The following is a 19,937-nucleotide window of genomic DNA, read 5'->3' as shown; positions in this document are numbered from 1 at the left end:
ATAGCAGTAGTGCGGATGCTATGGTGCCACATATGGTGCCAGAGGAATTCGGACTAATTACTCCCACAATAATTTCTGGGACTCTAAGTCCAAGGCAGGATATTTACTTTAAGAAGCCTGCTTCAGACCAATTTCAAGGCTTCCTCATATTTTGGACATGCTAGGTTGATCTTGTTAGATTTGAAGTTGTTCAGTCAAATTGAGTAATTTTGAAATAGTTTCTTCATGTAGACATGGCCACAAGGAAATTTTTGATGGTATCCGTGAGTCTGTGTGCACTTTGTATTAGTCATGATGACATTATTATGCTATGATGGCATCAGGATGCAGTTTGTACATGATGGGTCATGTGAAGTGTCATTGGATACGTTCTGAGTTGCTATTTGATTTGCTATTTCTGTATCCGAAGTTGTGTCTGTAATTCTGTTGTGGTTACACCTGGGTCATGTCAAATTGGCAAGATGCTTTCAATCAAGATAGTTGGTGAGGAGGGGTCTATTCTGAACAATGAGCCATTGGGTAAAACAATAGGCTTTGAGAGAATCTTCTCTCCCACCTGGTGAGACTTCTTTAGAGTACTCAAGGCCGCCCATGGATAATACACGCTTTGACTCTTCAGGGGCATGTGACCAGCCCATGTGCCTCTGGACTCCATCCTGGGATGTCTGTAGCTTTCCTCCAAGAGGTCTAGGGAACACATTTTGAAATGCGGGTTCTGCCATAGGCTAAAGATGTGAAGTGGTTTCACCTTTTTTCTTTCACTCTCCAGACAGCAAGACTCCTGCAAACCCCCAAGGATGAAAGACTGAGCTGTGGGGAAGTGCTGGACCCAGGCTAAAGAAATTTCTTCCCTGCTATGAAAGTCCTGGGGATTCCAAGCTATAAAGTAAGTGCAGCTTGGAGCTTCAGAATCTGCCAGCTTGCCTGTACCATTTGCGAGGGGGAGAATTTTTTTCCAGGTGGTCTGCTTTGCTTTATTTGCTATCATTTATGATCACTTAAAACCTTCACTTTCTGGTTAATAAATTTGCTTTGGTTTTCTTTAAACCAGTGAGCTGCAGTGAAGTGCCTGGGAAAATCACAGCACGAGGGGCAAAGTCTGTTCCTCTCTACATTGAGGGAGGGAGCGAGAGTCTACACCACATGCTGGGAAGCTTGTGCTTAATTTGACTGCAGATTCCCAATTTTTGGTTCACACTCAGTGGTTCATGTGATCACAACAGGATGTGTCCCCGTGGGAATGCTGGTGGAAGTGCACAAAAGAGAGCAGGACTGCACTTGTCCTAGCACCACAGTGTGAGGGGAGGCTGGCTGGAGGGTCCCTTCATTTCCCACGTGACCCCCCCAGAGGAACCCGTCATATCCCTCTGCATAGTCCTTGCTCACACTCCGGTTCCCAGTGAAATTTTGTTGTTGTTGTTGTTAGTTCCTGGAAGCCGAGCAGAGGATCCAAAGGATGGTGCGTGATGCCAGCCAACAATCACAGTGATTTTTACCTTGCCACTTTCATCCTGACCGGCTTTCCTGGAACAGAGGAGTCTAACTTCTGGCTCGCCACCCCCTTCTGTCTGATGTATGTTGCGGCACTTTTGGGGAACTCTCTCCTCTTGTTCATCATACTGACAGAACGAAGCCTCCATGAGCCCATGTACCTTTTCCTCTCCATGCTGGCCGCTGCTGATCTGCTGTTATCCACCACCACAGTGCCCAAGATGCTGGATCTATTCTGGTTTGGAGCAGGGGAAATTTCTTTTGCTGCCTGCCTCACCCAGATGTTCTTCGTCCACGTCAGTTTTATCGCTGAGTCGGCCATCCTGCTGGCCATGGCGTTTGATCGGTACGTTGCCATCTGCAACCCCCTGAGATACACCACCCTGCTCACCAAGCCTGTGATCGGGAAGATTGGGCTGGCGGTTCTCACAAGGAGTTTCTGTCTCATTTTCCCTGCCATCTTTCTCGTGAAGCGACTGAAGTTCTGCAGAACCAACCTCCTGCCTCACACCTATTGCCAGCACAAGGCCATATCCCGGCTGGCCTGCAGCGATATCACACTCAATGAATTGCATGGCATAGTCACAGCTCTTCTAGCATTTGGTTTGGATGTTGCGCTCATTGCTGTCTCTTACATGCTGATCCTCAGGGCCGTCTTCCTGCTCCCATCCAAGGACGCCCGGCTCAAGGCTCTGCGCACCTGCGGCTCTCACGTCTCTGTCATAGTGATGTTCTACGTACCTTCTTTTTTCACTGCTTTTGCCCACCAATTGGGGCACATCATCCCTGGTTCTATTCTCAACCTTCTAGGGAACCTCCATCTGCTCATTCCCCCCATGTTAAACCCCATCATTTATGGGGTGACCACACAAGAGATCTTGAGACGGGTGATCAAGTTGTTTTATCTGTGCTGCAGCAGAAACGTCCTGCTGAACTAAAGAATGCAGAAGATAATGCTTTGGCACTTGGAAATTAACACAATGTCTTCTATGAACTCTAGGGGTGTTATAATGATGGACTTCCAATGGGTACACTTGAACGCTTGTTTCTATTCCCTCAGCCAACATAAGAACAGCCATACTGAGTCGGACCAGTGCCCATCCAATGTCAGGTGTCCCAGAAGGAGTAAACTGAACAGGCAATGATCAAGCAATCTCTTGCCTATCATCTATCTCCACCCTCTGACAGAGAGAGGCTAGGGACGCCATTACTTACCCATCCTGGCTAATAGCCATTAAAGGACTTCACCTCAATGAATTTATCTAGTTCTCGTTTAAAACCTGTTATAGTCCTAACCTTCACAGCTAGGACTTTCTCTTTGTTTTAAACTTGTGAAGAACTTTCTCTTTAAACTTGCTGCCCATTAATTTTATTTGGTGACCCCTAGTTCTTATATTATGGGAACAAGTAAATAACTTTTCCTTATTCATTTTCTCCACATCACTCATGCTTTTATACACCTCTATCATATCCCCCCCCCCCCCCAGTCTCTTCTTTTTAAAGCTGAAAAGTCCTAGTCTCTTCAATCTCTCCTCATATGGGACTTGTTGCAAACCCCTCATCATTTTAGTTGCTGTTCTGTGAATAGTCTGCTTCTGGCGTAAGTATCTTGAGCAGTTTAGTTTTGTCTTTAAACTTTGCCACCTCACTGTTTACCCCTTTCTCCAGATCATTTAACATTGTATTGATGAGAATTGGTCCTAGGACTGACCTTTGGGGAACACCACTAGTTACCCCTCTCCATTCTGAAAATTTACCATTTATTCCTACCTTTTGTTTCCTGTCTTATAACCAGTTCTCACTCCATCAAAGGATCTTCCCCCTTATCTCCTGACAACTTAATTTACCCAAGAGCCTTCAGTGAGGGACCTTGTCAAAGGCTTTCTTGAAATCTAAGTACACGATATCCACTGGATCCCGTTAATTACATGATTGGGCTAGAACAGTGGTCTCCAACCTTTTTACACCCAAGATCACTTTTTAAGTCTCAGAACAGGTGAAGATCTACTGCCCCGCCCCTTCCTTGAAGCCCCGCCTACATTTCATGAGGAAATCTAATGTAAATGTACTGCGCAGGTGCGCAGTTCAGAGAGGGCTCAAGAGCTACTCTTAGAGCCCCTGAGATCTACCGGTAGATCGCGATCTACTGGTTGGTGACAACTGGGCTAGAACATTTTGCTTGTGCTGCAGCTTGGGAGAACAGTTTCAAGTAACCAGAGAAAAAGGAAATATGAAATTATTAACCAGATCAAGCTTTTTAACTTTCCGATGTTTGTTTATCAAACTTCATTGAAAATAAAGTAAAATATGAATTGATGTCCAACACAAAAGGTTTTAATGTTTTCCTTATTTATGGTAGGGGAGGGGAACTTTTTTTCTTGGATTGGGGATCATTGATGGGGTGCAGGATCTGGGTGGGAACTGGGATGCAGGGCAGGTGAGTAGGGTATCTGGCCAGGGATAGGGAGCAGGAGCAACAGAAGGTGAAGTGTGGTCAGCAGGGAGGGTTCAGGAGAGGGCTGGAAGAAGGTTGTCTGACCAGGAGGAGGGGGTAGGAGCAAGGGAGGGTTCAGGAGCAGGGTGGAGGTAGGGTATTTGCTGGGGGGGCAGGCTTGGGGTACAGGTTCTGAGCATGAGGCAGAGGGTACACTTAGGGTATGTCTAGACTACATGCCTCTGGCGAAAGAGGCATGTAGATTAGGCTACCTGGCATAGGAAAATGAAGCGGCGATTTAAATAATCGCCACTTCATTTAAATTAAAATGGCTGCTGTGCTGAGCCGATCAGGTGTTTGTCGGCTCAGCACAGGAGTCTGGACACTCTACGGTTGACATCAAAGGCATTTGTCGACCACCCCAGTAAACCTCATCCCACGAGGCATAATGGGGTGGTAGACAAATGCCTTTGATGTTGACCGCAGAGCATTCAGACTAGCGCACGGAGCCGAAAAATAGCTGATTGGATCATCACGACAGCCATTTTAATTTAAATGAAGCGGCGATTATTTAAATCGCCGCTTCATTTTCCTATGCCGGGTAGCCTAATCTACATGCCTCTGTCGCTAGAGGCATGTAATCTAGACACATCCTTACAGCCGCTCTCCGAGTTATGAACAAGTTACGGATCTACACTTGGTCCATAACTCGAACTGTTCATAACTCAGGGTATGTCTACACTACAGCGCTAATTCGAACTAAGTTCAAATTAGTTAATTCGAACTAAGCTAATTCGAACTAGCGCATCCACACTGATTGGACGCAGGGGAGCATTTAAGGGCACCTGAAACCAGTTCTGGCAGGGCATCTGGTCAGTAGTTGCGCTGTGTGGCTGCTGTCTGAGGCTATCTGAGGCTCGTGCTTAAAGGGACCCCCCCTGGACAGCCGGTTCTCAGCTTTTCCGCTTGCTTGCCTACCTCGCCGAGGGACAGCAAAGCGTTGGTCTCTGTGCCCGTCTGTGTCGGTGCTTCCCTTCGGGGATGCCGCCGCAGGTGGCAACATGGAGCCAGAGCTCGCCCTGCATCTTCTGCTGCACTTTCTGGACTTGCTGCTGCAAGCCTGCCAGCAATGGCTGTAGGCTGCCTGGCACCACCAGGTGCATGTCAGCCCCCTGCCACTCCGCCTGGCCGCCTTGGGGCCATGGAGGAGCCGCGGCGGCGCCCGGACACCAGCGTGCCCCGCCGCATCTGGCGTCTGGACACCAGCAGCGAATGGTGGGACCGCATCGTCCTGGACTGCTGGGAAGACCGACAGTGGACCCAGAATTTCAGGATGAGGAGGGACACCTTCCTGGAGCTCTGTGAGTGGCTCGCCCCTGCCCTGCGCAGAAGGGACACTCGCATGAGGCCCGCCATCCCCCTCCAGAAGCGTGTGGCCATTGCCCTCTGGAAGCTCTCCACACCGGACAGCTACCGATCCGTCGGGAACAAGTTCGGCGTAGGGAAATCCACCGTCAGAGCAGTGCTCATGTTGGTACGGCACTCATTGGCCAGTGGACTGGAGGGGGAGGGGAGCTGCAAGGAGGGGATGGCCGCCCCAGGGAAAAAGGGGGAGGAGGGAGGAGGTGAAAGTGCCCCGCACCGGTCTCTCCCGGCCATACTACACGCCCGGGGGGGTTGCTTCCGGGAGTGGGGCACGGGGCACTGCTAGGGCACGAACACTCCCAGCCACCCGGGCGCCCCACTGATTCGCGCTTTGCTGTGTCTCTCCGCAGGTGGTCAGGGCCATCAACCAGGTGCTGCTCCACAGAGTGGTCCGCCTCGCCGACCCAGACGCTGTCATCCGGGTGTAGCCAGACACAAAACCCCATCTTGTTTTTCCACGAGCCCCATCTTGTTTCCCCCCCCCCCCCAGAGAGCAAGAGAAAGGCAGTCAGCCTTTGATGCCCTGGGAACGCAGGTGTGGTGCCTGTCCCTTATTCTACCATAAACAGAAACCAGACAGTAAATGGGCTAGCTGACGACTGGGAGGCCTCCCGTCGCCGTGATGGCTAGTATCAGTAATTGACACGCCTGCACTGTCTCGGGAGAGGAATCTTTGCCCATCACATACCAGAGGTGCCCATTGTCTGCATCTTCCCAGGTGTGAATTATGCTTTGCACCCTTCGTGGGAAACTTGGCATTCAAAGCCATTTTTCCTGATTGGCCACTTGAGACCAGGAAGAAGCCCATGTGACCCAAGGGGTATAAAGAGGGTTGAGTTGCCCACCCAATTTGAGCTCCAATCACCTACACCTGCTGGCAGGTATTGATTGTCTCCCGAGGTCCGTGGGACGCCCAACCTCGCCCTACTTCTTCCCGAGGGATTGAGAGAAAGACGCTGGCCACGCCAAGTCTGGAACGCAGGGGTGAGAATTGTACCTGCAATGTGTTTTCTTTATGTGTACACTCTAATTGTCTCTCTGTTGTAAGTTAGTTACTTTATTATAGTTTTCTTAAAGTCAAACTGCTTCATTTCTATTGTAAATCACCGTTGGTAAGGTGATTTAGCTATAAACTTTGGGGACAAGTGGGGTGCCCTCATTCACTTATAAAATATATATATCTATATACACTGAACGAAGTTTCTTTATTTCTTTTCTCTTTCTTTCTCCTATAAATAAGCCAGTGCGTGTCAAGCTTCTGACTTGAACCCGTGCTGCTGTACCCGAACCGAACACAAACAAAAGAACTTCAGCCGGTCATAAAGGGACAGATATAGGGAGAGCTTGGGCGTTTGAATTTGTGTCACACCCAGGTGGCAAAATTCAGTTGGGGCGCTTCTCAGTCTCCCCGAGGCTGCCCGCTGCGAAGGAATTATGAAATTCTAGCAGCTAAAATCTGAAGCGTAATAAGCTCTTCCTATACACACTGGGGCGTCTGTTAGCCTGTTTGGCTACCCTCTGCGACGGGACCTCGGTCCTAGCAGTAAAGTCACGGACGTTAAACTACTTTTCAGGGTGCCCTCCAGCCTCCTAGGCTGCCCGCTGCAACGAGACTCTGTGTCTCAGCAGTTGAAGACTTGGGTGTAACACACACGCACACACTGCCCTGACCGTCGGCTGACACCGGGACTTCGGTGCCCTGGGCTTCCTCAACTGCGGGGGGGAGGGGGCAACGAAGGGATGCACATCCCCATCCGTGCCCCGGAACACCCGGCCTCCCGGTACGTCAACCGCAAGGGGTACTTCTCCGTGATCCTGCAGGCCGTGTGTGACCACCGGGGACAGTTCACGGACATTAATGTGGGCTGGTCTGGCAAGGCACATGACGCACGGGTGTACCGCAACTCCTCCGTGTGCCAGCGGCTGCAGGACGGGACCTTCTTCCCCGACCGCCACATCAGGGTCGAGGATGTGGACATGCCCGTCTGCCTGGTGGGGGATGCCGCCTACCCCCTACAGCCGTGGCTGATGAAGCCCTACACGGGGCACCTCAATCCCTCCCGCCAGGCCTTCAATGCGAGGCTCACCAGGGCCCACATCATGGTGGAGGGGGCCTCCGGGCGACTGAAAGCCCGCTTTCGATGCCTCCTCACCCGTCTGGACCTCGCCGAGCACAACATCCCTCCTGCAGTGGCAGCATGTTCTCTGCTGCACAATTTGTGTGAGAGAAAGTGGGAGGCTTTCCTGCCAGCCTGGATGGCTGAGGCTGACCGCAAGGCTGGCCACTATGCTCAGCCCCGCACCGCCGCTGTCCGGGAAGCCCACCGGGGGGCCGTCCGGATCCGGGAAGCCCTGCGGGAGAGCTTCCTGGTGGAGGAGGAGGACTGACCTCTCCCTTGCATGCCCCACTGGGGCCTTCTTCCACCCTCCCCCCCTTCCCCTTTCCCCTTCCTAACCACCCTTCCTAATGTCAAATAAAGACACCTGTTTTGGCAAACAACATCTCTTTTTATTTAACATAAGTGGGGTGGGGGGACGGAGGAGTGAGGGTGAGAGAGGGGAGGGGGAATCCTGGGACGAGGGAGCTGGAAGGGGGTGGAAGAGAGGAAGGGAAAGGAAAGCTCAGGGGTGGGGGTCCAGCTGCCTCTCCCGTCTTGCAACACTGCGGGTGAGGGGGCATCGGGGGAGGGAATGGGTGTGGAGGTTGGGGCAGGAAGGACGGGGGCTGCGGAGGAAGCATGAGCAGGGGGAGCAGGGGAAGCAGGAGCAGGAGGAAGCAGGAACCGGTCGAGGAGGCTCTGGAGGTGGCCTCTGAGGGCACGGCCCTGCTCCTTCACAGCCTCCAAGCTCCGCTGGCACAGCCGAAGGTCCTCCTGGACCCAGTGCTCCTGGAGACGGAGCTGTTGCTCCAGGAACTGGAGGTGCCACCTCTGGTAGTCCTCCTGGTTCCTGGCTCTCCTGCTGGCCCGGGCGCGGGCGGCTGTTGCAGGCGGGGTGGTGCGCCCGGCAGGCCCAGGTGCTGCAGCTGTGGTGAAACAAGAGCAGCAGTCAGTTCTCCCTGGGGCCCAGGTGGGTGACACCCAGCCCCCCTCTGCAAGACCAGGTCCCCTGCATGACACCCAGCTGCTGCTCCGTGGTGGGCAAGGCCCAGGTGCACGGTCCCTGGGCTCCCTCTCCCCCCAGCCCCCCATACACATAAGGGGAGCACGATGGTACTCACATGTGGAGGCCTCCCCGGCCTCGGACGACACAGGCGATTGGCTCAGTGGGGTGCCTCAGGGGTCTTGGGTCCTGGGAAGGCTGCTCCCAGGCTCCTGGCTCTCGGTGTGCTCCTCTTCCTCCTTGGTGTCAGGGAGTGGTCCCTCTGCCCCGGGGTCAATCACCACCCGGGGGGCAGGGACGGCATGAGCCCCCAGGATGCGGTCCAGAGCCAGAAAGTGGGGGCAGGCCTCCGGGTCGGCCCCTGGCAGGCAAGCCCAGGAGTAGGACTGCCGCAGGTCCTTTATCTTGCAGCGGACCTGCTCCCTGCTGCGGTGGTGACCTCTGGCCCCCCTCTGGCCCCGTAGACTGCCGCGTTCCTGTGGCTAGTGCGGAGATTGTGGACATTGGAGGCTTCCCCCCAAACCTGGATGAGGTCCACAATCTCCGCACTAGACCACGCGGGCGCCCTCCTCTTGCGTCCCTGGGCAGGCTCCTGGGAGCCGCCAGGCTGGTCCCAGGAAGAGGGGAAGCGCTGGGGGGCATCGGGTGGCTGGTTCATGGGGTGTCAGGTGCAGGGTTTGCTGGCACGGTGCTGGCAGCCTTGCAACTGGCACAAACACTGTAGCCAGCCCGTGGCCCTTTAAGGGCTCCGGGGCCGGGAGGGGGCAATGGAGTTTGCCTGGTTTTGGCCAGAGTGGCCAGCAGGGCAAGCTGGGAAGGGCTAGCCTCCCACTAGTTCAAACTAAAGGGCTACACAGCCCTTAGTTCGAACTAATAAGTTCGAACTAGGCGTTAGTCCTCGTGAAATGAGGTTTACCTAGTTCGAACTAAGCGCTCCGCTAGTTTGAATTAAGTTCAAACTAGCGGAGCACTAGTGTAGCGCCTATCAAAGTTAATTTGAACTAACGTCCGTTAGTTCGAATTAACTTTGTAGTGTCGACATACCCTCAGATCCCCTTGAGTTACACGCGACCGCGCTGTTCGTAAGCACGGGTTGTGTCCGTAATGCGGGGACCGCCTTTACGACCGCTCCATGGGAGCTTTGGTCGTAAGTGCAAACGATCGTAATTCGACCGATCACAACTTGGGGAGCTGCTGTACTTGCTTTGACACCCCATGGTGCTCCCAGGCATAATGTCCCAGTCCCGGCTTCCTGCTGCTCCCATTGGCCATAACTCTGGTAAATGGGAGCGACGTGGAAAGCCTTCAGGCAGAGCGTCTCTGCGCTGCTGTTTCCCCAGCTGGGGGAGGGGGAGCAACCACACATGAAGCCACTTCTGGCTCCACTTCTTCCCCATGAGCCAGATCCAGGGGGGAGGCTCAGCCCCCCCCCCCCCCACACACACAGGGAAGCCAGCACAGGTGCTACAATCTCGCAGAAGGCGGGCAAGGCAAGGCTGGAGCGCCAGTTCAGGCTTCCTGCTGAGGGGTAAGGGAGGGAGGGAGACAAGGTGGTAGGGAGGGAGGCTGAACTGGAGCCGTAGATCACCTGGAAGGCGGCCGTGTAAGCACCACTCGTTTAAGTAGTAACCTGTCCCCACCACAGGATTGGGAAATGTTTCTGTGTTTTTCCCCAGGCAAGCCGGCACCAGCGTGGGTCTTCTATTGCCACGGAAACCGTGTGGTGTGCGTTGTCCTGTTTGTGTGCTAATACCATTATTTTGGTGGCTACTGCACAAGAAGGGTGGCCACACGCAGCAGCACTGGGTCATCGCAGGGTCTGCCCTGCCTGGGAAGCCCTGTTTACCCACGCTGGGAAACACCAATTGGGAGGTCAGGCCCCGCCTGCCGCCCTCGGGCAGAGAGAACCCACGGAGAGAACGGCTGCGTGGCACACAAGCACAGAGGTACAAATGTGAGAGAGGGAGAAGAGGACGTCTCCATGATGCTCAAGGCACCAAGCAAGTGGACATGCCAATGGCCGACCAAAGACCCCAATTTCGAGTGGTGCAATTGGTGTTGCTAATCCCAGCTGCCTTTGCTGGATTAATCTTCACGGTCCTTGTGGTAAACTCGGCTGCCCGTGGAGGGGGAAGCGGGATGGTAAGGCACCTTCCAGCCACTCAGGAAGGCTCTGCGCCTCTCGTACTGACCACCAGGCCTTTGTGGGATGTCCCGAATTCCACCACACACAGAAACCTGCTCCCCCTCCCATGTCTGACCCCGCTCCAGGTCCCCCTCCTGCCTATCTCCCTGTCCTCCCAGGATCCCCCCACCATTGAGGTCCCCGAGGTCCCCGGACATGAGGTGGAAGAAGCATCCGAGCCACATGCAACACATTATCCACTATCCACAACCTATCCTGGAAAATAAACCCTTGCTCTAAGAGGCCGTGGGGGAAAGGTCAATTTTTGCTTACAGACAACCCCCCAATCTCAAACAAATTCTTTACAGTTACCACACAACACACCTCCATCATAATCATCCGGGAACCCAGCCCTGCAATCAGCCCGGGTGCCAACTCTGCCCACACATCTACACTAACGATTTCATCACTGGACCCAATGACATCAGCCACCTAAACAAAGACTTATTAAACTGCATATCCACTAATGTGATCTATGCCATCAAATGCCAGCCATGCCCCATTGCCATGTATGTTGGCCAAACTGGATAGTCCCTATGGGAAAGAATCAATGGACACGAATCAGATATCCGAAAAGGCAATACACAGAAATCTGTTGGAGAACACTTTAATCTGCCTGGACACTCATTAATGGATCTTCAAGTCGCTGTTTTGTTTCAGGCCAATTCCAAGCCAAAGACACAGAGAAGGGTTGGAATTTAACTTCATTCACAAGTTTAATTCTTATACTAATGGTATGAACCAGGATATCCGATGGATCACACACCATATTCCACATCTGACGTGACCAACCGTCAAAACAATGAAGGTTCTAATGGTTCTTGATGTCGGTGTAGAATCTGGTGTGGGTCATCTTCCTTTCCAAGTGCAAGCTAATGGTTCTTATTAGCCTCCTGTAACTATGTAGACTTTAAGGTGCTATTAGATTATTTGTTGTTTTTAGGATTTTCTTGTTACAGACTAACCCGGCTACCCCTGTGAAGCTTATCTGCTCACTTTCTCTTTTTTACTTCCTCCCCTCCTATTTTTTTCCTTCTCCCCTCCTCCCACCTTCCCTTGTTTATTCTTGGACTTCCAACACTCTGGTCATCTGAAGAAGTGGGCTGTGCCCACAAAAGCTCAGGATGCCATCTATACGTTTTGTTAGTGTGTAAGATGCTACTAGACTATTTGTTGTTTTTTAAGATTTTCAGGTTTCGAGTGGTGCGAATGGTGTTGCTAATCCCAGCTGCCTTTGCTGGATTAATCTTCACACTCCTTGTGGTAACCTTGGCTGCCCGTGGAGGGGAAAGCGGGGTGGTGAGGCACCTTCCAGCTACTCAGAAAGGCTCTGCGCCTCTCGTACTGACCACAAGGAATTGTGGGATGTCCTGAATTCCGTCACGGTCAGTCAAGTAAGCTTGATAGGTGGCAGCCTGTCTCCCGCAGCCAGGGAATCTGCCACCTTGGGGAGCTTTTAAGTAGAGTCCATAGAGGAAAGGGATTTTAAGGTCTCTTGTCGGCCCCACCTGCTGCACTCAGAGCGCCAGAGTGGGGAGCCTCCCTGACAGGACGTAAGTGCTACCCACAGGCAAAATGCGGTGGGGGGGGGGGAGCGGAGACGCATGGGCCACGGCACAAGCAGAGCTGATGACAAATCTCCACCACGTCCTGCAAGCTTCACAGAGGGGTTTGTGGTCCCTTTTACTCGTCCCCATGTGAAACCCTCGGTTCCCCTTCAGAGGAGTGAGCCCTGAGCCATCCCCTTTGGGCCCTGCTCGCCTCAGCAATGTGTACTTTGTTCTAAAAGAGGGGGGAGGGCCCAGTTCAGGCCACCCCACTGGGCCCAGGCTGGGGGGGACTAGTGACATCTCCAGCAGAGGGCCAAGCGGATTGTGTCCCAAAGCGTATGAGGAAACAGCACCAGATAAAAACGGGTGTTGGGAAACAGAAGTAATTTCTGGGGAGGCCAGGGCAGCTCTAGGTAACATGGTAAGAAGTGAGAACAGGCCAAGCAAAGTAGGTTACAAATCAAAAGACACAAAACCACTTGGCTAATTCTACCCTGAAACCTCAGCACAAACTCTTCAAGCTCATCCTAGAACCTCTTCTCCAGCTGCCCCTCCAAACCAGGCCTGTCTCCCCACCCTGGGGTCTCCGGCTCCTTCCTTGAGGTGCAGCCCAGCCAAAAGATTAAGGCTTCCCTATTCTTTCTGATAAAGAATAGAGGCCACTCCCTACCAACCACCACCAAACAGACCCAGCGCATCGTGACATGCAGATTGATGGGTTACATGAAATAATTCGCTCAAAGCACCTTTGAGTTATGTAAATTAATTTCCATACGTCCATTTCATTAAGCATGGGGGGGGGGGGCGGCCCTTCACAGGGCGTAGGCCCCGTGTGGGGTGTAGTGAGAGAGTCCTGTCTGAGATGGACGCTGGTGTCAAAGAACAGGGAACTCTTTGCTGTGGAGGGGGGCGCTCAGCATCGCCACAACCTTTCTGAACAACGTACAACAGGAGCCAGGCTCAGACACAGCCAGGGAGAGGAAAGGGTTAATTCTCGGTTGCTGTTTTCCACCTAAATTAGTCTCCGTGGGGCTCCCTGCTGTCTCCGAGCCCCCGCTGGGATTCCCAGGGCTGCTGTATAAACACCCCTGTCCCTCAGCCCTGCGCAGTGCGGCTTCCCCAGCCCTGCAGCTCCCCGTGTCCAGGCAGCGACCGCTCATCCCGTCCGGAGCAGGAGCCTGGTGAGTCCTGGGCAGGGCAGGGATCTGTCCCGGGGCGGCTGGAAACCCCTGACCCCTTGGAAATGTGGGAAGGGGGGTTGGCTGGAACGGGGCTGCCTCCCTCACACTGCAGGGCAGGACGGCAGCTCCTGGCTCTGAGCAAACACCCCTGGCCTGGCACGGAGGGTGTCAGGAATAGGTAGCTGGGTTACAATGGGTCTAGTTTGTGATCCGTGCCTTGGAAGTTCCTGGGGGCTTTGCTGTTGAATCGGTGGCACGGGGCTGGGCCGTTCCTTTAAATCCCCTCCAGTCCTGTGAACTTCCACCCCCAAATCACCCACCTTCACTCACATTGAACATCCCTTCATGGCCCTGGGGCTCAGGGTGGGGTCTGACATGTTTGTTTGGCGCTTCGGAGCTGTCAATGCCCAAACCTCAGCACGCAGGAGACAGCGATTACGCAGCTTTTTCCATACCCGTGTTCCCCCGACTGAGTGCCGATGAATAGGCCGGTGGCACCGGGCAGACACACCAGCCTGGGGCGTGTCATGCGCTTTCGTGGGCAAACCCCTTGTCTTTCCCAGAAACCATTACTGGTCTTGCCAGAGGTTTCGCAGTGACCGGTCAGAACCAGGCTGCGACCGAGCCGTTACAAAGCAGACCTGTGCTGCGTGACTCCTTTCCGGCACCTTCTGTTCCGTAAGGCCTGGGCTCCTTCCCCTTCTCCTCTCCCACAGGGAGGGACTGAGGTGACCATCCAGGATTGGCTCCCTCCACACTCCAAGCCAAGTTGCTTCCAGCCCCAGTCAAGAGAGATGGGGGAGGGGTGACCTGGCTCATGTCTCTCCTCTTTCCTGCACCCAGCCGTGGCTGGACACGTCTTGTCCCACTCTGCCCTCACAGTTTCAAGTGGCAGCCAACTCCTCCCAGCTGCTGCTGACCACCAAAATCACCCAGCTGCCTCTCCCCCTCAGTGTAGTGCAGGCCGGAAGGGGTGAACCCCCAGGGCTGTGTTCAGGCCAGGCTGTAGGGCACAGTGAGCAAAGTGTTTGCCTTGGGCACCATGTTTTCACGGTCCCGGGCAGTCGCTGGACCAGCTGAGCCAGACACGGTTCCAAGCCCCCTCGCTCACTCTCCCAGCCGCCCTGTTTCCTCGCCTGCCCCAGCCCGGTAGGTCCCATCTCCCCGTAGGCTGGCCGTTGTCTGGGGTGGGGACACTCACCCAGCAGCTTCCCCGCACTCCTCCAAAGTCCTTCCCCTCCCCATGAGCACTGGGCAGGGGGGGGAGCGAGGGACCGGGATCCTTTGGTGGGGGGTCTGCTTGTTGCCCTGCACTTCGTATGTGATTGCCCCCCCTCCCACTCCCATTCCCCATTTACATCGTCACCAACTCCTTTCTCGCCAGGGGGAGTGGACGGGCAGGGCGCTGGTGCCTGCGAGTGCAGGAGGCCGGAGGAGTTTCTCATACCAAAGGCCACTTTTCTAATTGCGTTTGTTGTGCACTGACTCTTCTGTGGGGACGGTGTCCTCCGCCCGGCACAGAGACTGGCTTGTCTAGCAGGTCTGCGACCCCTCCCCTCAGGAAATACTCCAGACACCTGGGCTACGTCTACACTGGCATGATTTTCCGGAAATGCTTAAAACAGAAAAGTTTTCCGTTATAAGTATTTTCGGAAAAAGCGCGTCTACATTGGCAGGATGCTTTTCCGGAAAAGCACTTTTTACGGAAAAGTGTCCGTGCCAATGTAGACGCGCTTTTCCGCAAAAAAGCCCCGATCATCATTTTCGTGATCGGGGCTTTTTTGCGGAAAAGAAATCTGGGCTGTCTACACTGGCTCTTTTCCAGAAGAGTTTTCCGGAAAAGGACTTTTGCCCTAACGGGAGCAGCATAGTTTTTCCAGAAAAGCACTGATGATTTTACAGTAGATTGTCACTGCTTTTCCGGAAATTCAAGCGGCCAGTGTAGACAGCTGGCAAGTTATTCCGGAAAAGCGGCTGATTTTCCGGAATAAGCGGCCAGTGTAGACACAGCCCTGGGGCACGTCTAGACTACATGGCTCCAGCGATGGAGCCATGTAAAATAATTTATTAGACATAGTCAAAGAAGCGGGGATTTAAATAATCCCACCTTCATTAAAATCAAAATGGCCTCCGCGCTGTGCCCTGGTGTCAAGGACATACCGGAGCGGTCGACAAAGGCTTCTCTTGTCTACCGCACTGCGTCTAGATGGCCGCACTGTGCCGGATCAGGTGATCATCGGCACAGTGCAGTGGCCATTTTTATTTTAATGAAGCTGTGATTATTTAACTCCCTGCTTCTTTGACTATGCCAAATAAACTATTTTACATGGCTCCGTCGACAGAGCCATGTAGTCTGGATGTACCCCAGGAGTGTTTTGCTTCAGAGCCCAAGGAAGCTGGCAGGGGCTTCAGTGAGCCTGACCCGAGCGGCGGCTCAGCAGGGAGGGTGTCTGTGGTGTGGAACGTCCTCTCGATCCCTGGTGCAGGACATGGAGGGGCTGTGAGGTGAGGGGTGTGTTAAGCAATATTCCCTCTAATTCCTTCTGCCACTGGGTGGCTGCAATTTGCGACATGCACCCAGATGGCGGGGGCTGTGGGTGCGGGGGTGCAGGGATGGGGCAGAGGGTTGGGTTGATGAGAATTCCAGCTGGGGGAGGGGCGGGGCTTGGGAATGCAACTAGGGATGAGGGGATTGGGGTGCAGGTTGCCCCATAGCTATGGCCAGCAGAAAGGTTCCTCCTAGTCCTTTCCCTGCTGCCGCACCCTCTCCCGGGCTGGGTCCAGGGGAGTGCGGCATCCCTGGAGCAGGGGCAGGGAGAAAGAGGCGTATTCCCCCTCTGCGTGCTACATGCCCCAAGCTCTCCGCTCTCACCCTATTCCCCATGTCACCCTGCGCCTCTCCCCTAATCAGACCCCTTGGGTCACCATTCCCCTCCACTACACCCTCCTATGCAGGGCTACCTACGTGGTTCTCCTCATCAGGTGCATGGCCCTGGATGGGTCCTTCAGGGCCACGCAGGACTATGGTGCTAAGCCCATGGAGGGGGTGACAGTTTAGGACACGGACAGGCTGGAAAAAGTTTCCCACCCCTCCCCTCCACTGGAGACACGAGCTGAGGGGTCTCCCTGGGCAGGGGTTTAGCCTGCGCACGTCTCAGCTCCTCGCCAGCCAGGGCAGCTCAGAGCAGGTAACCAAAGCCGGCCAGAATCGGGAGGGGCCACAGCCCTGCTAGCCAGGAGTTGCCAGGAAGCGCAGGGGATGCTAATGAGCAGCACAGGGAGCAGATCATCCTGCAAACTGCATCTCCACTCGCCCCGCCGCAAGTCTGACACACCCATCCCAATTGTTTGTTGGGTCCCCCCACACTCATTACTGCTGGGCGGGTATGAGGCTGCAGGGACCTGGCCGGTGCCTGGACCCTCCAGTAGAGGTCAGGAGAAGATGGAAAATGTGGGACAATTTGCTCATTTTCAGAAGGTCGGCAAATACAACCCCCCTGCACAAAACAAGACCAACCCCAACTAAGCCATCCCATCCAGGGCTTGGTCAAGCCAGAAGATAGAAACCTTAAAGAACAGAGATTCCACCCCCGCCCTAGGAACCCATCCCAGCGCTTCCCCACCCTCCTAGGGAAATAGTTTTTCCTCATATCCAACCTAGACCTCCCCACTGCAACTTGAGCCCATTGCTACTTGTTCTGCCACCAGCCACCCCTGAGAACAGCCTCTCTCCAGCCTCTTGGCCATTCAGGAAGTTGCAGGCTGCTGTCAAATCCTCCTTTAGTCTTCTCCTGCAGACTCTGGCTGTGTCTAGACTACATGGCTCCATTGATGGGGCCATGTAGATTAGGATTATAGGCAAAGGCAAATGAAGCTGTGATTTAAATGATCGCGGCTTCATTTACATTTACATGGCTGCCGCGCTGAGACGACAAACAGCTGATCAGCTGTTTGTCAGCTCAGCGCGCTAGTCTGGGCGCTTCCGTGCCGACATCAAAGCCCTTTATCGGCAGCCCCGTTATTCCTCATGGAATGAGGATTACCGGGGCTGCCGACAAAGGGCTTTGATGTCAGCGGGGGGACGTCCAGACTAGCGCGCTGAGCGGACAAACAGCTGATCAGCTGTTTGTCGGCTCAGCGCGGCAGCCATGTAAATGTAAATGAAGCCGCGATCATTTAAATCGTGGCTTCATTTGCCTTTGCCAAAAAAACAAATCTACATGGCTCCGTCGATGGAGCCATGTAGTCTAGATGTACCCTAAATGATCCTAGTTCAGCCTGTTCTCATACGTCATGTGCTCAAGCCTCCTCCTCATTTTGGTTGCCCTCCACTGGACCCTCTCTAATGCGTCCGTATCTTTTGTGTTGTGGAGGACCCAGAACTGGACCCAATGCTCCAGATGTGGCTTCCCAAGAGCCAAATAGAGAGGGAAGAATCTTTTCCCTCAGTCTGCAGGCAATACAACCACTAAGGCCACCCAGGATGCCATTGGCCTTTCTGGGAATAAAGGTCATGCTGCCCAGTCATATCGGCTACGTCTACACTGGCCCCTTTTCCGGAAGGGGCATGTAAATTTCACTAGTCGTCGTAGGGAAATCCGTGGGGGATTTAAATATCCCCCGCGGCATTTAAATAAAAATGTCCGCCGCTTTTTTCCGGCTTTTAAAAAAGCCGGAAAAGAGCGTCTAGACTGGCCCCGATCCTCCGGAAAAAGTGCCCTTTTCCGGAGGCTCTTATTCCTACTTCAAAGTAGGCCTCCTTCAAAGTAGGAATAAGAGCCTCCGGAAAAGGGCACTTTTTCCGGAGGATCGGGGCCAGTCTAGACGCTCTTTTCCGGCTTTTTTAAAAGCCGGAAAAAAGCGGCGGACATTTTTATTTAAATGCCGCGGGGGATTTAAATATCCCCCGCGGATTTCCCTACGACGACTAGTGAAATTTACATGCCCCTTCCGGAAAAGGGGCCAGTGTAGACGTAGCCATCCAGTTTCTCACCCACTCCTATCCCCAGGGCCTTTTCTGCAGAGTGAGCACTTAGCCAGTTGGTCTCCAGTTTGTGGCAGTGCATGGGATTCTTCCTTTCAAAGGCAATGGCCAGGGGCGAGCAAGTCTTCTTCTTGGGACAAAATCTCCTGGTCAAAGAATCCAAAGATCTCTCTCTCCCACACTACCTGGACAACCACCCATTTACCTCGACACTTCGAGGGTCCCTGGTCACCTGGGTCTTTTCCATCCACCAGGAGGATGGACCAGAACATGAGTTGTGCCTCCAACTCCTCAATCCCCCTTCCCAGGTCACAACTCTGATCGCTCACCAGCAGCATTGTCCCCCTTTCAAGACTTTCCTTAGCTGTTGTTCCTGCTCACTTAACCGCACAGAAACTCCCTGGGAATCCCCCCAGGCCAACTTCCTCTGTGTCTGTCCATTGTTGGCCTCTCACTCAGTTTGCAACTGGCTGCTCTTAGGGCTAGGTCAGTGTAACAGCATCTCTCACAGGGGTGGATGTTTCACATCCCTGAACAATGTCGTTATCCCAATATAGGTCTGTAGTGTACACTGGACCTCACTTGGGATTCGCACATCATATTTAGGGCCAATCCTGTTGCACAAATGTACACATTTTTTCATGTGATTATTTCCGTACAAGTCAAGGCAAGTTTACCCACAAGCTTAGTTGTGTGCTTGAGTGTTTCGTGGGTCAAGGTCTTGGGAATGAAACAGGCTTTGCCCTCATGCCACCATCACCGGGGGTGACTCCACAGCAGCGAGTGTGAACCTGGGGTAAGGGGAGAAGGAACCACTTGTATGGCTGCTTTAACTCATTTTCAGAGTCACTGTCGTGCTGCGAGGGAAAGCATGTGGAGGAGGGATTCTGCTGTGGAAATAGACCAAAGGAGGGGCACACGCTACTTAACTAGGGTCAGAAGCATCCAACCATCTTTCCTTTTTGGGAATAGAAACCTTCCGTAGCTAGAGAGCATTTTTGTATTTGTGGTCCAACTTGAGAGACAACTGTCACACAGTCCAGCTACGTCTAGACTGGCCACAAATTCCAGAAAAGGGATGCAAATCAGGTAAGTCAGCATAGGGAAATCCACGGGGGATTTAAATATCCCCCGCGGATTTAAATAAACATGTCCACCGCTTTTTTTCCGGCTTGGGGGAAAGCCGGAAAAAAAGCGTCTAGACTGGCGCGATCCTCCGGAATAAAGCCCTTTTCCGGAGGATCTCTTATTCCTACCTGAAGTCTAGACGCTTTTTTTCCGGCTTTTCCCCAAGCCGGAAAAAAAGCGGCGGACATGTTTATTTAAATCCGCGGGGGATATTTAAATCCCCCGCGGATTTCCCTATGCTGACTTACCTGATTTGCATCCCTTTTCCGGAATTTGTGGCCAGTCTAGACGTAGCCTCCTGATCTACACTAGACCTTTATTTCAGAATAACCCTCCTTAGGCTGAATTTATAAGCACAGCATCCACACTACTAGACTCCATTATTTTGAAGTGGGCCACTGACTTCTAAATCTGCACTCCCACTAGTTCTGAAATAGTTATTTTGAAATAGCAGTTG

The 19,937-nt window shown here is 53.3% G+C and overlaps 1 protein-coding gene across 1 annotated transcript; it reads left to right on the top strand.

The window, feature by feature from the left end:
- Positions 1-1,466: 1,466 nt before the first annotated feature.
- LOC102457229 (olfactory receptor 52B2-like) lies at positions 1,467-2,429 on the top strand. Its single transcript, XM_014572947.2, has one exon. The coding sequence runs from the start codon at positions 1,467-1,469 to the stop codon at positions 2,427-2,429; it is 963 nt and encodes a 320-aa protein (XP_014428433.2).
- Positions 2,430-19,937: the final 17,508 nt, after the last annotated feature.

Source organism: Pelodiscus sinensis, chromosome 1 (genome assembly GCF_049634645.1).
Source record: "Pelodiscus sinensis isolate JC-2024 chromosome 1, ASM4963464v1, whole genome shotgun sequence".
In the NCBI taxonomy this organism is placed as follows: domain Eukaryota; kingdom Metazoa; phylum Chordata; order Testudines; family Trionychidae; genus Pelodiscus; species Pelodiscus sinensis.
This window is presented reverse-complemented; position numbering and strand designations above follow the sequence as displayed.

What these genes read in the sequence shown, in the direction of transcription:
- LOC102457229 (XM_014572947.2), top strand. Translation starts at nt 1,467, where the DNA reads ATGCCAGCCAACAATCACAGTGATTTTTACCTTGCCACTTTCATCCTG.